The sequence below is a fragment of the Patella vulgata genome, chromosome 7 (assembly GCF_932274485.2).
Source record: "Patella vulgata chromosome 7, xgPatVulg1.2, whole genome shotgun sequence".
NCBI lineage: Eukaryota > Metazoa > Mollusca > Gastropoda > Patellidae > Patella > Patella vulgata.
This window is the reverse complement of record NC_065885.2, coordinates 31568245-31586116: the sequence shown is the minus strand read 5'-3', so window position 1 is coordinate 31586116 and position 17872 is coordinate 31568245. Positions and strand designations below refer to the sequence as shown.

At 32.2% G+C, this 17872-nt stretch overlaps 1 protein-coding gene across 1 annotated transcript; it reads left to right on the top strand.

The window, feature by feature from the left end:
• Positions 1-239: 239 nt before the first annotated feature.
• On the top strand, positions 240-17490 carry LOC126828192 (OTU domain-containing protein 5). Its single transcript, XM_050557809.2, has 10 exons — positions 240-872; positions 2594-2687; positions 5369-5433; positions 6101-6257; positions 6757-6908; positions 7230-7292; positions 8618-8749; positions 10216-10402; positions 12037-12156; positions 12403-17490. The coding sequence occupies exons 1-10, from the start codon at positions 402-404 to the stop codon at positions 12573-12575; spliced, it is 1614 nt and encodes a 537-aa protein (XP_050413766.1). The 5' UTR covers positions 240-401; the 3' UTR covers positions 12576-17490.
• Positions 17491-17872: the final 382 nt, after the last annotated feature.

Genomic DNA, 17872 nt, shown 5'->3' with positions numbered 1-17872 from the left:
TGTATAATAAATGGCACATATAGCCTATCCAGAGATTACGAAAAGTTTGAACTAATAAAATAGTTGAGCATTCAGTTCGCGGAATCCCTCTTCATCTTTAAAAAAGTAATAAAACTATGAATACTGAGCAAAAGCTTTTTTTGGGGAGTCCTTATCTTAATTTTGATCTTCTTTTTTGGAAGAGTTGTCTCCTCCAATATTTGTGGTATATGTCACCACTAGGAGCAGGCCCAGGAAAGTAGAGTTTACGTCACGAAACATCGCCATATTGTTGATAAATGGTAAAGTGGAAATAGTAGAGTTGGAAAATTAATGAAAATGAATATATAATACCATTTTAAAACCAATTTTTTATTTGATTAAGTCAGGAGTAAGTGTTGTGTGTGTGCCTCAACATCAAAATGACGATTTTACCGAAGAAAAAAGCGACCAAAGATAAAACTGATTCGGATAAATCTGAACATGCAGGGGGACATTCGCACAGTCACAATCACCAACACCCTCACAGTCACAATCACTCTCATTATCATCATAATACTGCGAGTGAAGTCAGACATGACAAACCAGCACGAGGAAGAACATCGCCAACAAGATGGCTTCCAAATGCACCTCGTGAAGAACTGCCAACCCATGACCCAGGTGGAACAAACCATGAAACTTGCACGGCTTCTATTTCTAATCATAACATAAACAAACGGAGACACAGATCATCTCCTCATCGAACTAACCGTAAACATCGGGGTCATTCAACTCCTTCCCAGCCTCACAGTCCATGTGCTGGGCCGTCGAATGAATTAGAGGATGAATGTTCTGGGTATAACAGTGGCGACGAATACATAGCTCCACCACCACGCAGTGATAATGAAGAAGAGGTAGGTAACCTCTCTGGTATTCACCTCACCAGACACTAGAACGCAAGACATCTCTAAATGAGCTAGATATAGGATTACCCCTTGGAAATGAGCAAGCTGACTTTGATTGGAAGAGAAAAATGCTTGGCCAAAATCGTTAGGATAATGTGTTTAATTCTGTTGACCTGCATTAAAGCAACAGTAGGCCAACACACCGGTACGAGAATATCTCCCACACTGATATTCATGCACCTTTACTTTAAGTGTAACACATGCATAGAATGAGTATTAAGTTTTGCTCATAACAATAAAAAGTCATGAATCTTTTTCTTACCAGTACTTGAATACTGTAGTATCTAGCATTTTTGCAGAAATATTTTCTGACGATGCCATTGACAATACCAGTATAGCATTTGCACCCCCATGACAACAGTGCCTGTGAATTTGTAATCACTACCCCCCAAGCATGTTGGCTTTTCATCTTGATCTCCAGTTTATATTATCACGTCATATTCCTTTGTACAAACGGTTAAGCTTACAGGTACAATTAATGTCAAATGAGGGCTGTAATGATAAGATTGATTAAAATGTATGAATTATTTAGTAGTGTTGTATACAAAAAAAAATAAACCAGTCAATCAATAGTTTTCCAAGACCGAAACAAAATGTCAATCTTTGTTTTTTTTTTGTTTTAACATTTATATGGTATCATAAATTAGTTTTATTTTTATGTAAAATATACTTCATTTTTGTACATCTAGTGAAATGTACATCTTTTCAAAAAAAAATTCTTCTTTGTATTTAGGCTATTTGTTTTACACAAATAAAGTTAAAGAAACGGTAAGCCTAAGCAACACTTTGATAAAACTCACAGCTAACAGAAGTACCAGTATACAAGAATTATTGGGAATTTGAAACAGGAGGTTTTTTAACATGACATTTAGGATCTTACTGTACTTGTTGAAGTGACTGTAGTTCAGCTCTGAACGTAGGTCTCATTACACTCTCCCTTTATGTTCAGGGACCGCCTTATTGAATCCTAATCTTTAAGTGACATTTAGCGATCGGTAAACACATTAAAAGAACACAGTTTTTATGGAATACAATCGCTAACTCTTTTCTAAACGCACGACCTGGGTTCTGTATTGAATCCTTGTCGAAAAAGTATTGGCCCCCAGTCAATTTTACTGGGCAACATTTTACTACTAAACGGTTGTGTGTCAGTCTCTGTGAACGCCTGAACAACGTAAAGGAACATTTTAGTGAGAAAATAAGACCTTGCTTACCTTGCTAGAGTCGGTATGTACAACACAACATGCTGTTAAAAATGCGTCCCCTTCTGCTAAACGGCTTGGCAGAAGCCATTGAAATCTAAATATAGGGTAATGCACAATTTACGTAACTCAGCCATATAACCGCCAGTAGAATGGTTCCTGAACGTAACAGCAAGTGTAATGAGACAGCTGAACTAAGGTGACTGTTACTCTCCTTTAGTCGATCAGTAACAGTAACTGATCTACTGTAATTTTGTCACACCAGCAACTTGCAGTTGCATATAAAATTTTGATGTATGTTTCTGGCATTGGGAATAACATTGAAAAGTGATCTGTGAATCAACTGCACTGGCAAATACATCATAAAATTATAAATCTGGTAGGCTTATTTATAGATAAGTGAAATTATTTATGATTCGCTACATGTATATAAACTTTGTTAGAATTGTGTTGTATTTCACCTTTTAGCTTGAAAGGTGGTTTGAAGCAGCTTTAAAAGAAAAGAAGGGATTTAATATAAAAAAGATGGGAGAAGATGGTGCTTGCCTTTTCCGTTCTATTGGTAAGATTTATAACTTACATTGATCTGTGAAATAGTTTTATTTAACGTCCCCTTCCACCTAGGTGATATCGCAGAAAAGCTTACATTAAGTTTAACATGTGTACTTCTATTTATAGCCAAGGTGTTGCACAAGAGTAGGTATACCATCTTAACATAGCCTACATTAAAATATGTGTGTGATTGGTTTAAAACTGTTATAATTATAATTATTTACGTCCCACTTCTACCTCGTTGCCAGTGGCAACCTTTGATAAAACTGTCCTGTTTATTTCCAATACAGGCATAAAATATCTGTATCAAAAATGAACAGTACGCTTTCCAGAAAGAGTACTGTTCATTTCCGACAAACAAACACTTTTATACAAGCATTGAAAATAAGCCGGATGAAAACAAACGCTGAGAAAGTCATAATTTAATCCTTGAGTGGCATTTAGCGATTGAACATATTAAAAACACAACACAGTTTATATGGAAATACAATCACTGGTTTATAAGTATAGCACGACGTCAAGTATTCTCTTATCGTTATCAAGCACAAATGATATTTAGTTAAACTAAAAGGTGATATTTATAGTAAAACAAAAAAGAAGCCATAGAATAAATGCTGTTATAATACAAGATAATAGTTAAATTGATCAAAGGATAATTAAAACTTAAATATAGTTAATTGATGGGGGTTAACAGTGACCAGGGAGCAACAAAGCCATATATTTGATATAGACAAAATAAACACAATTTGAAGCCCTATTAATAAGAAATTTATAATAATGTATAAATTGATCAAAGGATAATTAAAACTTAAATATTAGTTAATTGATAGGGGTTAACAATAATCAGTGGTTAACAATAGTCAGGGAGCAACAAAGCCATAAATTTGATATAGACAAAATAAACAATTTGAAGCCCTATAAGTAAGAAATGTATAATAATGGATGTATACAGTATAACCCCTTAATTTGGTAATTACAAAATATGTTATTTATATAACAGGTATTATACTTCTCTAAGCTAATTAAGGGGGAGAGGGGGGGGGGGGGAGAGCAGTATGATTGAAGTTAGGTTTTTATAATATGTAGAAATGGCCAAAAAGGAACAATAGCAGAACATATAAGCAAGAACCAGGGCCACGAACCAGACTGAAAGAATGTCCAAACCTTAGCCATACATAAACACCAAAAGAAAAACAGGAAAATCATAGAAGCCATCCAAATCAAACGCCACAGCCCAGAACTGAATAGAGACACAGGGTTATATATACCAAAGGCCTATGATGAACTAATTAAGATGGAGAAATAATTGTCTATTGGCCCATAGTTTTCCTATTTGTTTCTTTTGGACATTTCTAGTTATTATATAACCTAATTTTAATCACATTGTTTCCTTCTTTTGTTGTTCCTTTTTGGCCATTTCTACATATTATAAAAACCTAACTTCAATCATACTGCTCTCCCCCCCCCCCTCTCCCCCTTAATTAGCTTAGAGAAGTATAATACCTGTTATATAAACCATATTTTGTAATTACCAAATTAAGGGTTATTTTGGCTACGGTATTTTCTGATACAAACAGTAGTAGAATTATGTTAATATTTTAGATCATCGAAGACAGTATTACTTCAAGATGGTATGTGAATTAAATATACCTGTCATTATTTTTGTGGTTATCACTTACATACATTAAAATACAACATTCTCCATAACAAATTACCAAGTCTAATTTTAAATTGAATGGATGCTTATAATTAACCCATTTCCTACGGGACCTCGATCAATTGACCCAATTCTGGCTGGTTCTTTTCAAAATGGATTAAGAACCCTGATGCTTACCCATCTCAAACAAACGTCTTGAAACAGGATGTAGTTTGGGTTATTTTGGGCATAATTCATGATGTCACCATATCGCGATACGTATCACATATCGGTTTGCCATATCGTCAATACGTATCATATCGAAAATGAACTGTATCGACGCAGCCCTCTGACGCAAGTCCTTCGTTGGCTTCATCAACATGTGGACAGAAATTAGACCTTAACCAGACCGAGCTAACCCTCAATGACCTCATACTTATAAAAATGGATGGACCGGAAAGCATAAATTTTGAATTTGTCAGAGCGTATGATCAGTGGTGTGTTAAAAGAATCGTCGTGTCTTTTCTGTTTTGAGGATGAACTAAATCATGTGGCTGTGAAGTAATTTATCCTATAAACATTGTTTTGTTATCTGCATTCATTTTCTCCAAAATGTGGAACTTTTGGACAGTCCAGGAGATAAAATAATATTCTTGGGTACTAAATAAGTAAATATTAAGCATTTATTTTCATTTTTAATTAACAAACAGATGAATAAAAATGATATAAAATATTTGGCTAAAACTTTCTGGCTAATAAAATTTTGATTTGGCTAAAAATTTGGCTAAAGGTTTTAAGAGTCTAGGGCGGTCACTGATGATGTCATAGCTGATATGTCATAATTTATGACATCACAGCTAAGTTTCCATGGTAACAGATTGGAGGTGATTAAAATAAACAGTTTTTATGCTTACTTTCCTTCAATCACAGATGGGAATATTGTATTATTATGCTGATAAAACAGGAGGTGATAAAATATTAAAACCCAAATCCCATAAAAACCAGGCAATGTGAACATCAGAAAAAGTAATTATATATGCAAATTTTTGTTTCAGCTGATCAGGTTTATGGTGATCAAGAAATGAATGGAGTAGTAAGAAAACATTGTATAGATTATATGGTAAGATTTGTAGAATTATTCTTTACATTAATATTTAAGGAGTGAGTAGTTTATCTTGACAGGATTTTATTTGAGACTAATTTGAAAGAACTCAGTATTGAGCACTTAAGTACGGTAGTGACTATACTAATTAGAGATGAGCAGAATTTCGGTTTTGTTATAACTTAGATATTGGTCGATAATAGTGTTAATGGCCCACATCAGTAATAACCTGTATTTTGACTGATACCCAAAAGCCTATTTTTTTGCAATCACATATTTATAAACCCAAACAAAAACTGGAAGTCATGACTAGGCTTTTAGTTTTGTGCTTATTTTGTATGATGTGAAATATTGAAGTAACCGCTTCTTTATGGCAACCGCCGACCATGGCAAACAATTTATTAGGATGATTTCTGTTAATCGACGCAGCTAACAAATATAGAATGGTAGGATTTTATGGGGGGAAATTGGCGCTGTATCATAAGGTTTCTCATTGAGTCAACTGGTGTGGTTTCAATTACCCGGTTGTACGTGACACATGTACGGTTGGTTTTCTCCTGTTTCCTCCCACTGCTAAAAACCCCTGCGCGCAAGCGAATTATTGAAATAAAATTGAACCATGTGTGGTGTATATTTTCACTACATCAATACATAATTTAAAATTCAACCTCTTTTTTTATTTCAGGCTAAAAATAGTGATTTTTTCTCGCAATATGTGACAGAAGATTTTTTTACATATCTAAATCGTAAACGGCATGATAATTGCCATGGTAACCACCTAGAAATGCAAGCAATGAGTGAATTGTTTAATAGAAGAGTTGAAGTTTATCAATATAGTTTAGGTAAGGTTTTAGTTTACTATAAAGGTGCATAAATCATGCTGTTCCCAGACAAAATTTTTGACTTAATAATCAGTTTACATTTTCTCAGCAATGGTTAGGGTTTAACTGTAAGATTTTTAAAGTCACTGCAGAGATGTTCAAAATTGTATGCATAATTAATTAATTTGAGACAAATTGGTCAATCCATCACTTCACTTACAGTTAACTGTCAGTCTTACAAGGAGTTTAACGATACAATGGCAACATGCCTTATTTAAATTAGGTTAGTGCTAGGATTTTAGTAAGTAGATAAGTGTAATTTTATTCGAATTGTGATATTTTTCAAATTCAATACATTTATTTTCTTGATGACAGTGATACCTTAATAAATATTTTATCAGTATCGATGAATCTATTTATCTCTGATATTATCATGTTTATTGATGCTTTAGTTAGTTATAATGAATAAAATTATGCTAGTTTTTTAAAATAATTATATAATAATGATTTATTTTTGCAGAACCAATAAATATATTTCATGGTGATGGAACTTATTCAGAGAATGAGCCTATTAGAATCAGTTATCACCGTAATGCTCACTATAACTCTATAGTAGATCCATATAAAGCAACAATAGGTGTGGGACTTGGTTTACCAGGCTACCAACCAGGAGTAAGTCATCATTATCATGTTTCCCATATGTTTACATAAAATTAGAAATCGATGCATTAAAATTGTCTGTTCTGTATCAGGGAGAAAGCTTATTAGTCAACTAATGGTGAAATCAGAGTTTAATAAAAGGTTTTCTCCGCATCCAAAGGCTCTAGAGATTAAAGTTATTATAAGATTTGTTTGAAGTGTATACAGTGTTTATATTCTTGAGATAAAGCAGCATGCAACAAGTAGTATGAAGATCAATTGAACACTTTAACATGGCTTGATCAGTGCTTATTTATTGTCTTTATCTTATTTTCATAATATTTTTTTTTTCAGTTAGCTGAAAATAATTTAATGCAAGATGCTAAAAAGCAGTCAGAAGAATACCATATAGAAAAGGTTGTTTATTTTTTCCTTCAATTCTCCCTGATACTATTTAATTGTTGGATACCTGACATTGTTTATAGATATCTATCTAAATAAGCAATATTTATATCTAGTCTACTAGTAATAATACAAAATTTTACACAGATGATTCTGAATATAAGTAGATAGAACATAGCAGCTCATAATCAACGAATTGTCTGGGACATCAGATGACTCTAATTTTAAAGTAGCTAAGTCTCTAACTCAATATCATCCAAAATCTTCAACATTGAAAACACGATTTATTTGTCAAATTAAATCAACATTCATGTTGTGAATCTTACTGGAAAAAGATGAGCTTTTGATATCCAATATTTAAGACAAAAGACAAAATAAACATTTTACCATTGGTACATGAATCGTGTACCATAATGCGCTTCAGCCCCAGTTGTATCAAGAGACTCGAGGGACGAGGCTAGACACATTGCACCAAATCAAATGGTATGTAGACTGGAATAACCAGACGCTAGAAATTTGCAACCGCTTGAGACTGCTGACTTATTTCACCGAACATAACTGATTTGAAATTGGAATAAAAACGGAACCATTGAATGTAAATCAGTTTACATACATTCATATTACAGTATTATATGCGTTGCGACCCACTTTTGTCAATTTCTAGGTCCCCGATGTTACCGATTTAGCTCCTTTAAGTAAAGTAGAACACCACGGCACATAATCGACTAACTGTCTGGGACATCAGATGCCCCCAATTTTCAGTAAATTAGAAAACCGCGGCCATTAAAGAGTTTAACAATAAAATAGATAATTGACACTAAGTCTCGATTGTTAAGTACCATTGCTACGATAATTAACTATCTACGCAACATTTTGTCAAAACCTCAAACACTCCGTATAGAATAAAGTAATATGACTGAAATTTTCATTATTCATTTGTCGGCTAATTTGAACGCCAGCTCTTTATCTAATTCTTACATAATGCATCTTCAACATTTCGTACTGTTAATAAGTTATTGTTTGATTTGAGATATATTTTGGCAGACTATGTTATATGTTTGTAATGTAGATTTTGGCGGGCTATATTTGATGTATATTTTGGTAGGCTATGTTATATATTTGAGATATATTTTGGCAGACTATGTTATATATTTGAGATATATTTTGGTGGACTATGTTATCTATCTATTTAATAAATATTTTGACAGGCTATGTTATATATTTGATATAGATTTTAATAAGCTGTGTTATATATTTGATATATATTTTGACAGGCTATGTTATATATTTGATATAGATTTTAATAGGCTGTGTTATATATTTGATATATATTTTGGCAGGCTATGTTAGAAGATAAAATGCGTGAAACAGACTGGGAGCTGACACAAGATACAATAGAAGAACAAGTAGCCAGGGAATCTTATTTACAATGGGTACAGGAACAAGAGAAGAGAGCTCTTAGACAGGGAACTGTAATTAGAAATATTCTTATAGATATATTTTGTAATTGAGGCTAAGCAGCTGTGAACAATGCATGGCAATATAAACTAGCAATATAATTTCTATATGCCAACATTAAAATATGGTCGTCACTAGTGCCTCTGTCTAGGCAAAATTCCCCTTAGCACACCGCATGCGTAGGCCCAGTTAGTGCAGAAAAGTAAAATATTTTATTTGAAATGTAATTACTCGTAGTCGTATACTATATTGTCATGACCACCATCTATCATCCACAATTGCTAACGTTAAAATAAAGTTAAAGAATAAATAAGCGACAATCTCTGCGGACTGCTTGGACAACTTGCCTTATCTGGGCCCAATGTTTCTTTGCCTGGATCTGGATACAGAAACCAGATGTGAGACATATATAAAATATTAAATGAGCAATATCATTTGACTGATCTAATTATCACACTGTTTGGGACACAATATATCTGCCTCTAATTCAGGTAGAATGTTCAAATTTAGTGTAGAGTTTCATTGGGTGAATGTCTGAACTAGGTTCATTTTCTGCTTGTACTAAGCAGAGATAAGCCAATTGGAATACGATAACTTTGATTCCAATTTAGTGACATTGATGAAACTCGACACAGTTTCATTGGCGAATGCTCACTAGTCCGCAGGTTCATTAGTCCACCGATATCTATTGTTAGGGTTGGGTTGGGTTAGGGTTTATTGATACCCACTTTTATAGTATTTCTTATAGCGACGGACTAGTGCACCCGCGGACCACATCAATGCCACGACAAAGATCTTTTATGAGTAATTTCTGCTCAGGCTAAGCAAAGAGAATTAATTGTTGATGCTTTGGAACAGCAAAATCTTGATTCTATGATAGCAAGAATGATATAGTTTCAATGTATCAATACCTTGACTAAATTTGAGAAATACCTTGACTAAATTTGATATGTATTTTATGCTCCGATTAAGCAAAGTGAAAAGTATTCTGAATGCTTGATGCTAAATTAAAAAAAAGAATATGCAAGCATGGGTTTCATTAAATATTACTGTCGGTGGGTAAAGTATCAAATTAGGTGGCTAATTTTGTGAGAGGGGAAGGCTTGAAAATAGTGCCGCAGGCGTGAAATATCCTAGGGGGGTTCGGCGCCATACCCCCCGGAAAAAATTTTGATCTTACACCAGTTTAAGAAGTACTACCAGTACATTTATATTTAACAAATTGTCAGATGGATATAAAATATAGCCGGCGCAAGGAGCGAAGTAGGCTGGGAAATTCGCTGGGCGCCAGCTCTTAATGAAACCCCCTGTTCAAGTATTTAATGATTGTCATCTATTTATTTTGGGATAAAGGAGGGGTTAGTATATAAATATGGCTATGTGAAGTCTTTGAGTATTTGCTATTATCATGGTTTAGTCACTTGATCTCAGTGTTATTATTATTTGAAAAATTTGTAAAAAGATACACTGATTATTTTAGAGATCTGCGAGTGCCACATGCAGTTCATCAAGTGATTATAGTCACAGTACCTTTGAAAATACTTCTTCACCTGATCCACCTAGAAATCGCTCTCCTAGACTTCGTTCAGGTAATAATTCTAACCAAAACAGTCCAACCAGAGTAGAGATGATGGATGTACCTACAGCACCCTCAACTGGACAAGAAGGTAATAACCCACAGATTTTTAAGTTGATTCTCACCAGTGTTTTTAAACGACTGTTTTTTGTCATCTTTAGCGGATTGATGTTTAATCTAGCCGATTGGTAAAACAATGAACCGGCCACTATGGTATCATAAATCAATCTACTATTGGCTAAATTACATCGGGTTTATTATTACATGTTAAATAAGAAGTCAATCAACTTGCTTGTCGGCTACAACAACAGGCATACCTTAGTGAGAATCGGCCATGGTTCATAATCTGAGTAGCCTAATTAGCACATTTAACGGTAATTTGGATAAAACAAACTTGCTGATTATTCATAACAGGTTCAGTAAGATCCTTTTGTAAAAATATCCCACGTGGCGAAAGAAGACAATCTCGGCATGGTTTTCCAATCGAGCGTCTTCCATGTTCCGTATGAATTCCAGGTACCGGTAGATATTAAAATAATAACTGGGTCATACATCAATGGATTCACTGACCAGTTGTTAGGTAGATTTATATCTTCATTGAGTATAATCCCCTTATAGAACACTGAATACACCGAGAAACAGTCATTAATAATATTTGTCCAATGCCGACATATCGCTTGGAATTAGGTCAATAAACCAGTTTTAAATAGCGTTTACCGTTATGATTTTTTTTATTATATACACATTCTGACAAAGGCTTAATTTTGAAAATATTGTCGTTTTTATTGAAGGCTATATCATAATTGTACAGAATTTTATTTTAGAGCAATTTCAATTATGGTTGTAATTTGACAATTGTGCCGTTTTTGTCTATCATCGACGAATGAATAAAAACTTTTGCAAGTTACGTGACTAGTTACGTGATAGAAAAAAAACTACAAATTGTGTTATGAAAAAATGCCATGGTGCCGTATCAGTTTATTTTGGCTGCAGCATTTTCTGATACTGGCAATAGTAGAAAAATGTTAATATTTTGGATCATCGACTGATGAAATAGGAACGTTTCATCGAATAAACGAAGATAGTAATTTATTCAGTATTATACTGATGTGAACTTGAAAGCTGGTACGTGAATTAAAGATGGAAGATTTTCAAAAGGTGTACCTAATTGTCGTTATTTTTGTGGTAATCACATACATCAGGATACGACATTCTCCATAACAAATTAACAAGAATTATTTTTGTGGAAGTCTCGTTATGTTAAAAAATGGATTAAGAACCCTGATTCTTACTGCAAACAAAATGAATTCTCTCCTCTCCTTCCCATTATATTGATTTGCTCACCTAAAACTAACAGCAAGGGCAAACAAGGATCAGTTAAATATTATTTCTTTTGAAGCTTGCATGTATTCAAATGTACTAGGCTATTATGAATCTAATGTTGTTATGTGCAAGACCATGGCACATGATTGGAAATGTGTTACTCACAAAATTTTTGTTCTTTTCTAAACAATTTTTGTCAAGTCACAAGATTTGTGGTCTAAGGGGGGGTAATAATGGTAAATAGAAAAGTTGTCTCCCTTATGGAATTGATGAAAGTATGAAGAGAAAGTGAAATGTTTCTTCATAGAATAACTATGCCTAACATTTTATCTTAAGGCATATTTTAAGATATAAGTGTATAACTGCATAATTTTATTAAAGTTATATAACACAAAATTATAGGTTCATCAAGTGAAGAGAAGAAAGAATTGATACCTACTGATTTTACCATGTCTATTGGAGCTGTTGGTGGATTCGAGGAAACAACTTCTCTAATGGACAATCTACCCCCTGCAATGTTTGGTAAGTAGTATTAAGACTTGATTTCTATTTCCACATGTCCATATATTGTATATGTGGTCATACATTGTCATCCATTTGTCAGTCTAGCAGTTCACAATAGTTTTAGATAGGGAATATACATAGGCCAGGGTTGTTCCCGATACCAAATTCAGATATTTAGGAAATAAAACTTTAAAAGTATTGAAATTTAGATAATGGTATGTATGAAAAGTGTTATTACCAAAATAATTATTTGTTTCTTTTCAGGGTTATCGGATTATGATGACAATGACATATTAACACAAGTTATAGCACAGTCCCAACAAGAATACCTTGATAGTTTAAAGAAAAATAAAAATAGTCCCCAGGCCGCTGGTTCTAGTGGGGAATGTAGTACAAGTAGCAGTAGTTATACCCCACCTACCGATTCTCCCAGTTAACAATGATAAAATACTTAGACTTTAATACCATTCTATGTTTCAAAGAGCTATATCTAGGCATTTACTGCAGGACACTGCAGAGGTGAGGTGCCGTTCGAAAATGGCTTTGACATAGTTTAATTCAGCCTTATATCTTGATAGTGTATTTGTACATGTATCATCACAGAAGAAATAATTGTAGTCTAAAATTATAAAAGACAAAGCTTTGAAATTTGGAGGCATGATTTGGTTTCTGACTGAAAGCTTTTTTGGGTCTTTTTTTTTTATATATATTTGAAAATATGACAGTAGACATACCTCTTTTTAATGTTGATGTTTTGCGACCAGCACCTCCCCTTAAAAGGTTATTCACGGACACATTAGAATATTGCCTTTTCGTTTTACAAGAGCTAATACCAATCTTAAAACTAAGAAGCTAACACTTTTGAAGTTTTTATTGATAAGCATCAAGTTTACTAAGATTGTGATAATTTTTATTATCAATGAGTCAATTTCTACCTTATAAATATTGATGGTATATGACAGTATTCAGTCGATGCTGTCAACGATATTGAATTATTAAATAAATTATATTTTGTTAAATACTGATGATTATTAACAATTCTGCATTAAATGCCATAAAAAATGTTAAGCTTGACCAAACAATTACTAATAACAAGATTGAAAAGATTGATTAAACCGCTCCTAAAGAAACTTCTATGCAAATTTTGAAAAGCAATTTTTATCTTTATAAACTGATATAAATTGTTTGTCAATAAAGGAAAGGTTATTTTATTCTGAGCTTGGATATAGCTCTTTTCTTACTACATGTTCTGTCATAAAAAAATAAATATCTTTTAAAAATAATGTATAATTTGAACTAGTTTATATCTATAAATATATATACTTCAACTTGAAATTTAGAATATCAGAGGTCTGTTTATGTATCATTGATTTTGTATATCTTCAACCATAATGTAGGATTCATAAATTTAAATGATAAAAATTGTCGGCTTATGTGACAAGACGTGTTGAGAAAATCCCATTTTTCAGTTTAATTTTTAAGAATAATTCTTCCATGAAATTGATAATCCAAAACATCAACCGACTAATTTTTACAGTTATAAAATGTAAAAATTTCTAAGAAATACTTATTAATCTGTATGGAGAAAATAATAATTGGATCCTTGATAGATAGACCTCTGATTTTCTTAAAACTCAATAAAAGGTATGAAAAGGTCTTTGCAAGAAGCAAAATTGTACATATATGCAGAGGTCATGTGTTTTTCATGCAAATTCCACAGAACAAAATGTAAGAGATCAAATGCTTATTGTTTTGGGGTTTTTTTTATGTAGTGTACTAACAGACCATTGGTATTACTAAAAGAACATTAGATTTTTATGTGAAGACAGATCAATGATGTTAGGCAAATGTTTTGTTTTTTTAAATTCATTATTTCTGTTGGATAATCAGTTTTTGGAGATTTTTGTAGGCCTTTGCATTTTTTCACGCAACTTTTAAATTGCTATCTCGACCTCTACATATATGTCAATTTATATAAATGTTAAATGACAATGAAATGAAATGGGGTTTAATGTCCTACTGTGTTAAATGACAATGAGGTGGCCTAATTGGGTTTTTTTTTGTGATATGCATATTATAGGATATATTATTTCAACATACAAGTGATGTGTTTCTTTCTTTCAAAGAAGTTGAAGTGTCAACTTCATGCATTCTGCATTTATGTGTGTAATGTTACCATGCATAGATTGCATTTTAATATTTTTTATGTGGATATGTTAAGACAAACGTATTTCTTTTATATACTTTGTGTGTGAAAGCTTTGAGATAATGATTTAGATACATCAAAATTCGTTGTTTCATAGAAATGTTTCCTTTACTTATTTCTAAGATTGGCTTGAAATTTGCTGCTTAATATGGAAAAGTAAGAAACTATCAACTGATTGTACACCATAACCACAGTTTGTGTAATTGCCAATAATAAACTATGCACTTTTTTAATGGTACTAATAACATGTTAATTAAGGAAACATTTTTTCTTAATCATTTGTGTTTTTACATAAAGTTCAATGGCTACTGGATTTTCTGTGCTAGTATAGATATTTAACATGAAAATCCTAAATAGAGTATCATCAGCCATCTTGATTATTAACTCCTTTACATTCAGACTTAAAGTAGCTAAGTCTCTAACTCAATATCATCGAAAATATTCGACATTGAAAACACAAATTATTTGTCAATTCAAATCAACATTGGTCATGTTATCTTACAGAGAAAAGATGGACTTCTGATATCCAATATTCAAGACAAAATAAACATTTTACCATTGGTACACGAATCGTGTACCATAATGCGTTTCAACGCCATTTGGAACAAGGGACTCAAAGAACACGACTAGACATATTTCACAAGTCATGTGAAATGGTGACGCTATATTTTTATCTGGAGAGCATGCGCAATAAATACCATCAGTGTAGACTGGAATCACCAGACGCTAATGATTGTCATTCAATTGAGACTTCTGGCGTATTTCGCCGAACATAACTGATTAGAAATTACAGTAAAAACAGAAACGATTGAATGTAAATCCGTTTATATACATTCATATTACATTATTATATGCGTTGCGACCCATTTGTGTCAATTTCTAGGTCCCAAATATTAGCGATTTAGCTCCTTTAACTGTTACGATGAAATAGAGATTAAGATTTTCAAAGTCTTCAATAAATATTGTATCATAAGGAAACCTGTATTCAAAAACAATCTGTATCTTACATCTTACTTATAACATTATTATTATGTTTTCTGTGCCATTCTTTCAATGTGAATATAAATTTTTGAAAAATAGTTTTTGTGAAGTATTTTGGTAAAATAAGATAATGAGATGGCTATGGAAACTATTAACATTATATTATTGTATACTGTATACTATTAACATTATATTAGACACTTATGTATATTTATTTTTTTAGATGACTATATTATAGAATTCCAGAAGAACATTATTTATGTATCCAAATATGAACGACTTATTTTAAATGTGTAAAGCTTAATTATCATAAGCAGGGATAGAACAACAATAGTAGGCAATAATACATATGAAAATAATCTAAGATATGACTGTAATTTGATGCTTTGTACAGTCTTTGTAGTTAAAAGAGACAAATTTTTGTAATTATTATTTTCTATTATATTATATCTGTGATTTCTTCTAATTGTAATTTAAATTAAGATTTTGATAATTGGATTTGTTTTATAATAAGAGTAACTGGTTGGATTTCTTCTTGAATCCACTTTGATAAACCACCTGCAAAGACAATTGAGCTGGCCTATACTGAAAGAAGATACTGCCCAGTTTACCCATTTTCTGGACGGTTTTAAATTATTGGAATTCTGTTTTATGCTCACATTGAACGCTCTAGAGGATAAATTTATTATCTTATTGACTTAAAACTTTATTCACATAGTTCAATGATTTTCTGATGATTAGTCAGATGTATGATTTCTTTAACTTAGGGAGTAATGGCATACAGAAAAACCAATACCATTGTAAACAATGAAAATTAACTAATTATTGATTTAAATTGTGATTTCTTTTATAGTGCTTTATAAGGCTAAAAAGATACTTTAGCATAACATTTTAGTTTTTTTTACAAATTGTAATTTTGCACCATGTACTGTTCATTATATGTAAATATATATTATTAACACAATATCAGAGAGAAACATGTTGCCTAGGGTAAATATATATTACAAAACATGCTTTAAATTATGAACTGGCTATGTAAATTCAGATGCAATCAAGCATTGTGAATTAAATTAATGGAGGACTTTTTATGTAAATTCAGATACAAGTCATAATGATGACTTCAATTTTATGGGGATTTAATCTTGATATTTATCAACATTTATTATAATATGGCTCAAGAAATATGCATCATGTATAATTTATTGTTTTGATATTGTGTTAATTGTTTGTAGATTTAAGGTCTGGATAAAGTCACAATATTGTTTGTTTGCTGCACAGTTTTTATTTCACCTTTAAAAAATACATTGGGGACACCATTGAAAATTTGTGACTTTGAGGAAAAATTAGGATAATATTCTATTTATATACACAGTATATAATTACACGAAACTAGATCACTCTATCCATCAGATGATTCAAAGATCGGTTTATCAACAACATCCCTATGCGATTAAAACTCCCCGATTTCCAAACTGTCATTGAGACATATAATATTGAAAAAATAACATTGATTTTAAATGATTTGAGTTATAAACAGCAATCAATCAAGGTGTTTTATACTGGTCTCATACATTGGTTGCTTCTGGAAACTTATTATTGTTCTTTATATATTGTGTTGTTAGTTGTTGGGTAATTCATTTGTTAAATATTAAAGTAGGTTGATTGAAGGCAAATTGTTGACAGGTTTTAATAATTATTTATGATATAAACATGACCAAAACATTTATCTATTATGTTTGACATTTAATTACAAAGTGTGGTGTCACATCGGTTTTATGGTAAGATCAGAATATGAAATTGGTCCTAAACTTACATCAGTTCTGAAATAAGATTGAACTCCAGTCAGAGAAGCCATCGTTTTGTGAAATAGCCAATGAACAACAACTGGCCTTTAATACTGGCAATAAGAGCTGCATATTCAGATATGTCCATGTTTCTGAAAAAACTTGTGTCAATTGTTCAATATAAGATCAATTTGCCCCAAATTAGCTTGTTTTAAAAGGCACTAGATAAAAGTTTACCTGGCTGGTCTGTATATATATATATAATTTCTTGTTTTTCTTTTCCCCTTTATTTTGTGACTGAATGAATGTAAATAACCTATGCTTTATGATGTACTGAAGATATTATTTCTTTAGTTGGGAATTAAACTCTCTAAATTATTATTACATGTATATCTTTTTATTTAACATGATTACCCCACAGAAAACCCAGGTTATGGCAAAAAATTGGATAATCTGGATAATCAACTACATAAAAAAAAAACCAAACTCCCGATTACACAAGGACAATGGAACTTTTTGTCAAATATTGACAACGGTCCCAGACTTTGAAGACTAGGAGATTCTGGGTTACTGAAACTAACTGCCTTGAAGAATTCAAATGACTGTTGATTATCAACATTAGTAGCCTACTATATTTTGTTACTTGAACGTTCCCGCGTGCCAAATATACTATCTTGGTTGAAAAACATGAAGGTTTTTTTTTTGACAAAATGGGACTTTCGCGTTTAACGTAGGGAAGGGGCGTAACTGGTGTAAAATTTTT

What these genes read in the sequence shown, in the direction of transcription:
- LOC126828192 (XM_050557809.2), top strand. Translation starts at nt 402, where the DNA reads ATGACGATTTTACCGAAGAAAAAAGCGACCAAAGATAAAACTGATTCG. An exon ending in TACCAGGCTACCAACCAGGA is followed by an intron (nt 6,909 to 7,229) that starts GTAAGTCATCAT and finishes TTTTTTTTTCAG; the next exon opens with TTAGCTGAAAATAATTTAAT. An exon ending in GAGCTCTTAGACAGGGAACT is followed by an intron (nt 8,750 to 10,215) that starts GTAATTAGAAAT and finishes TGATTATTTTAG; the next exon opens with AGATCTGCGAGTGCCACATG.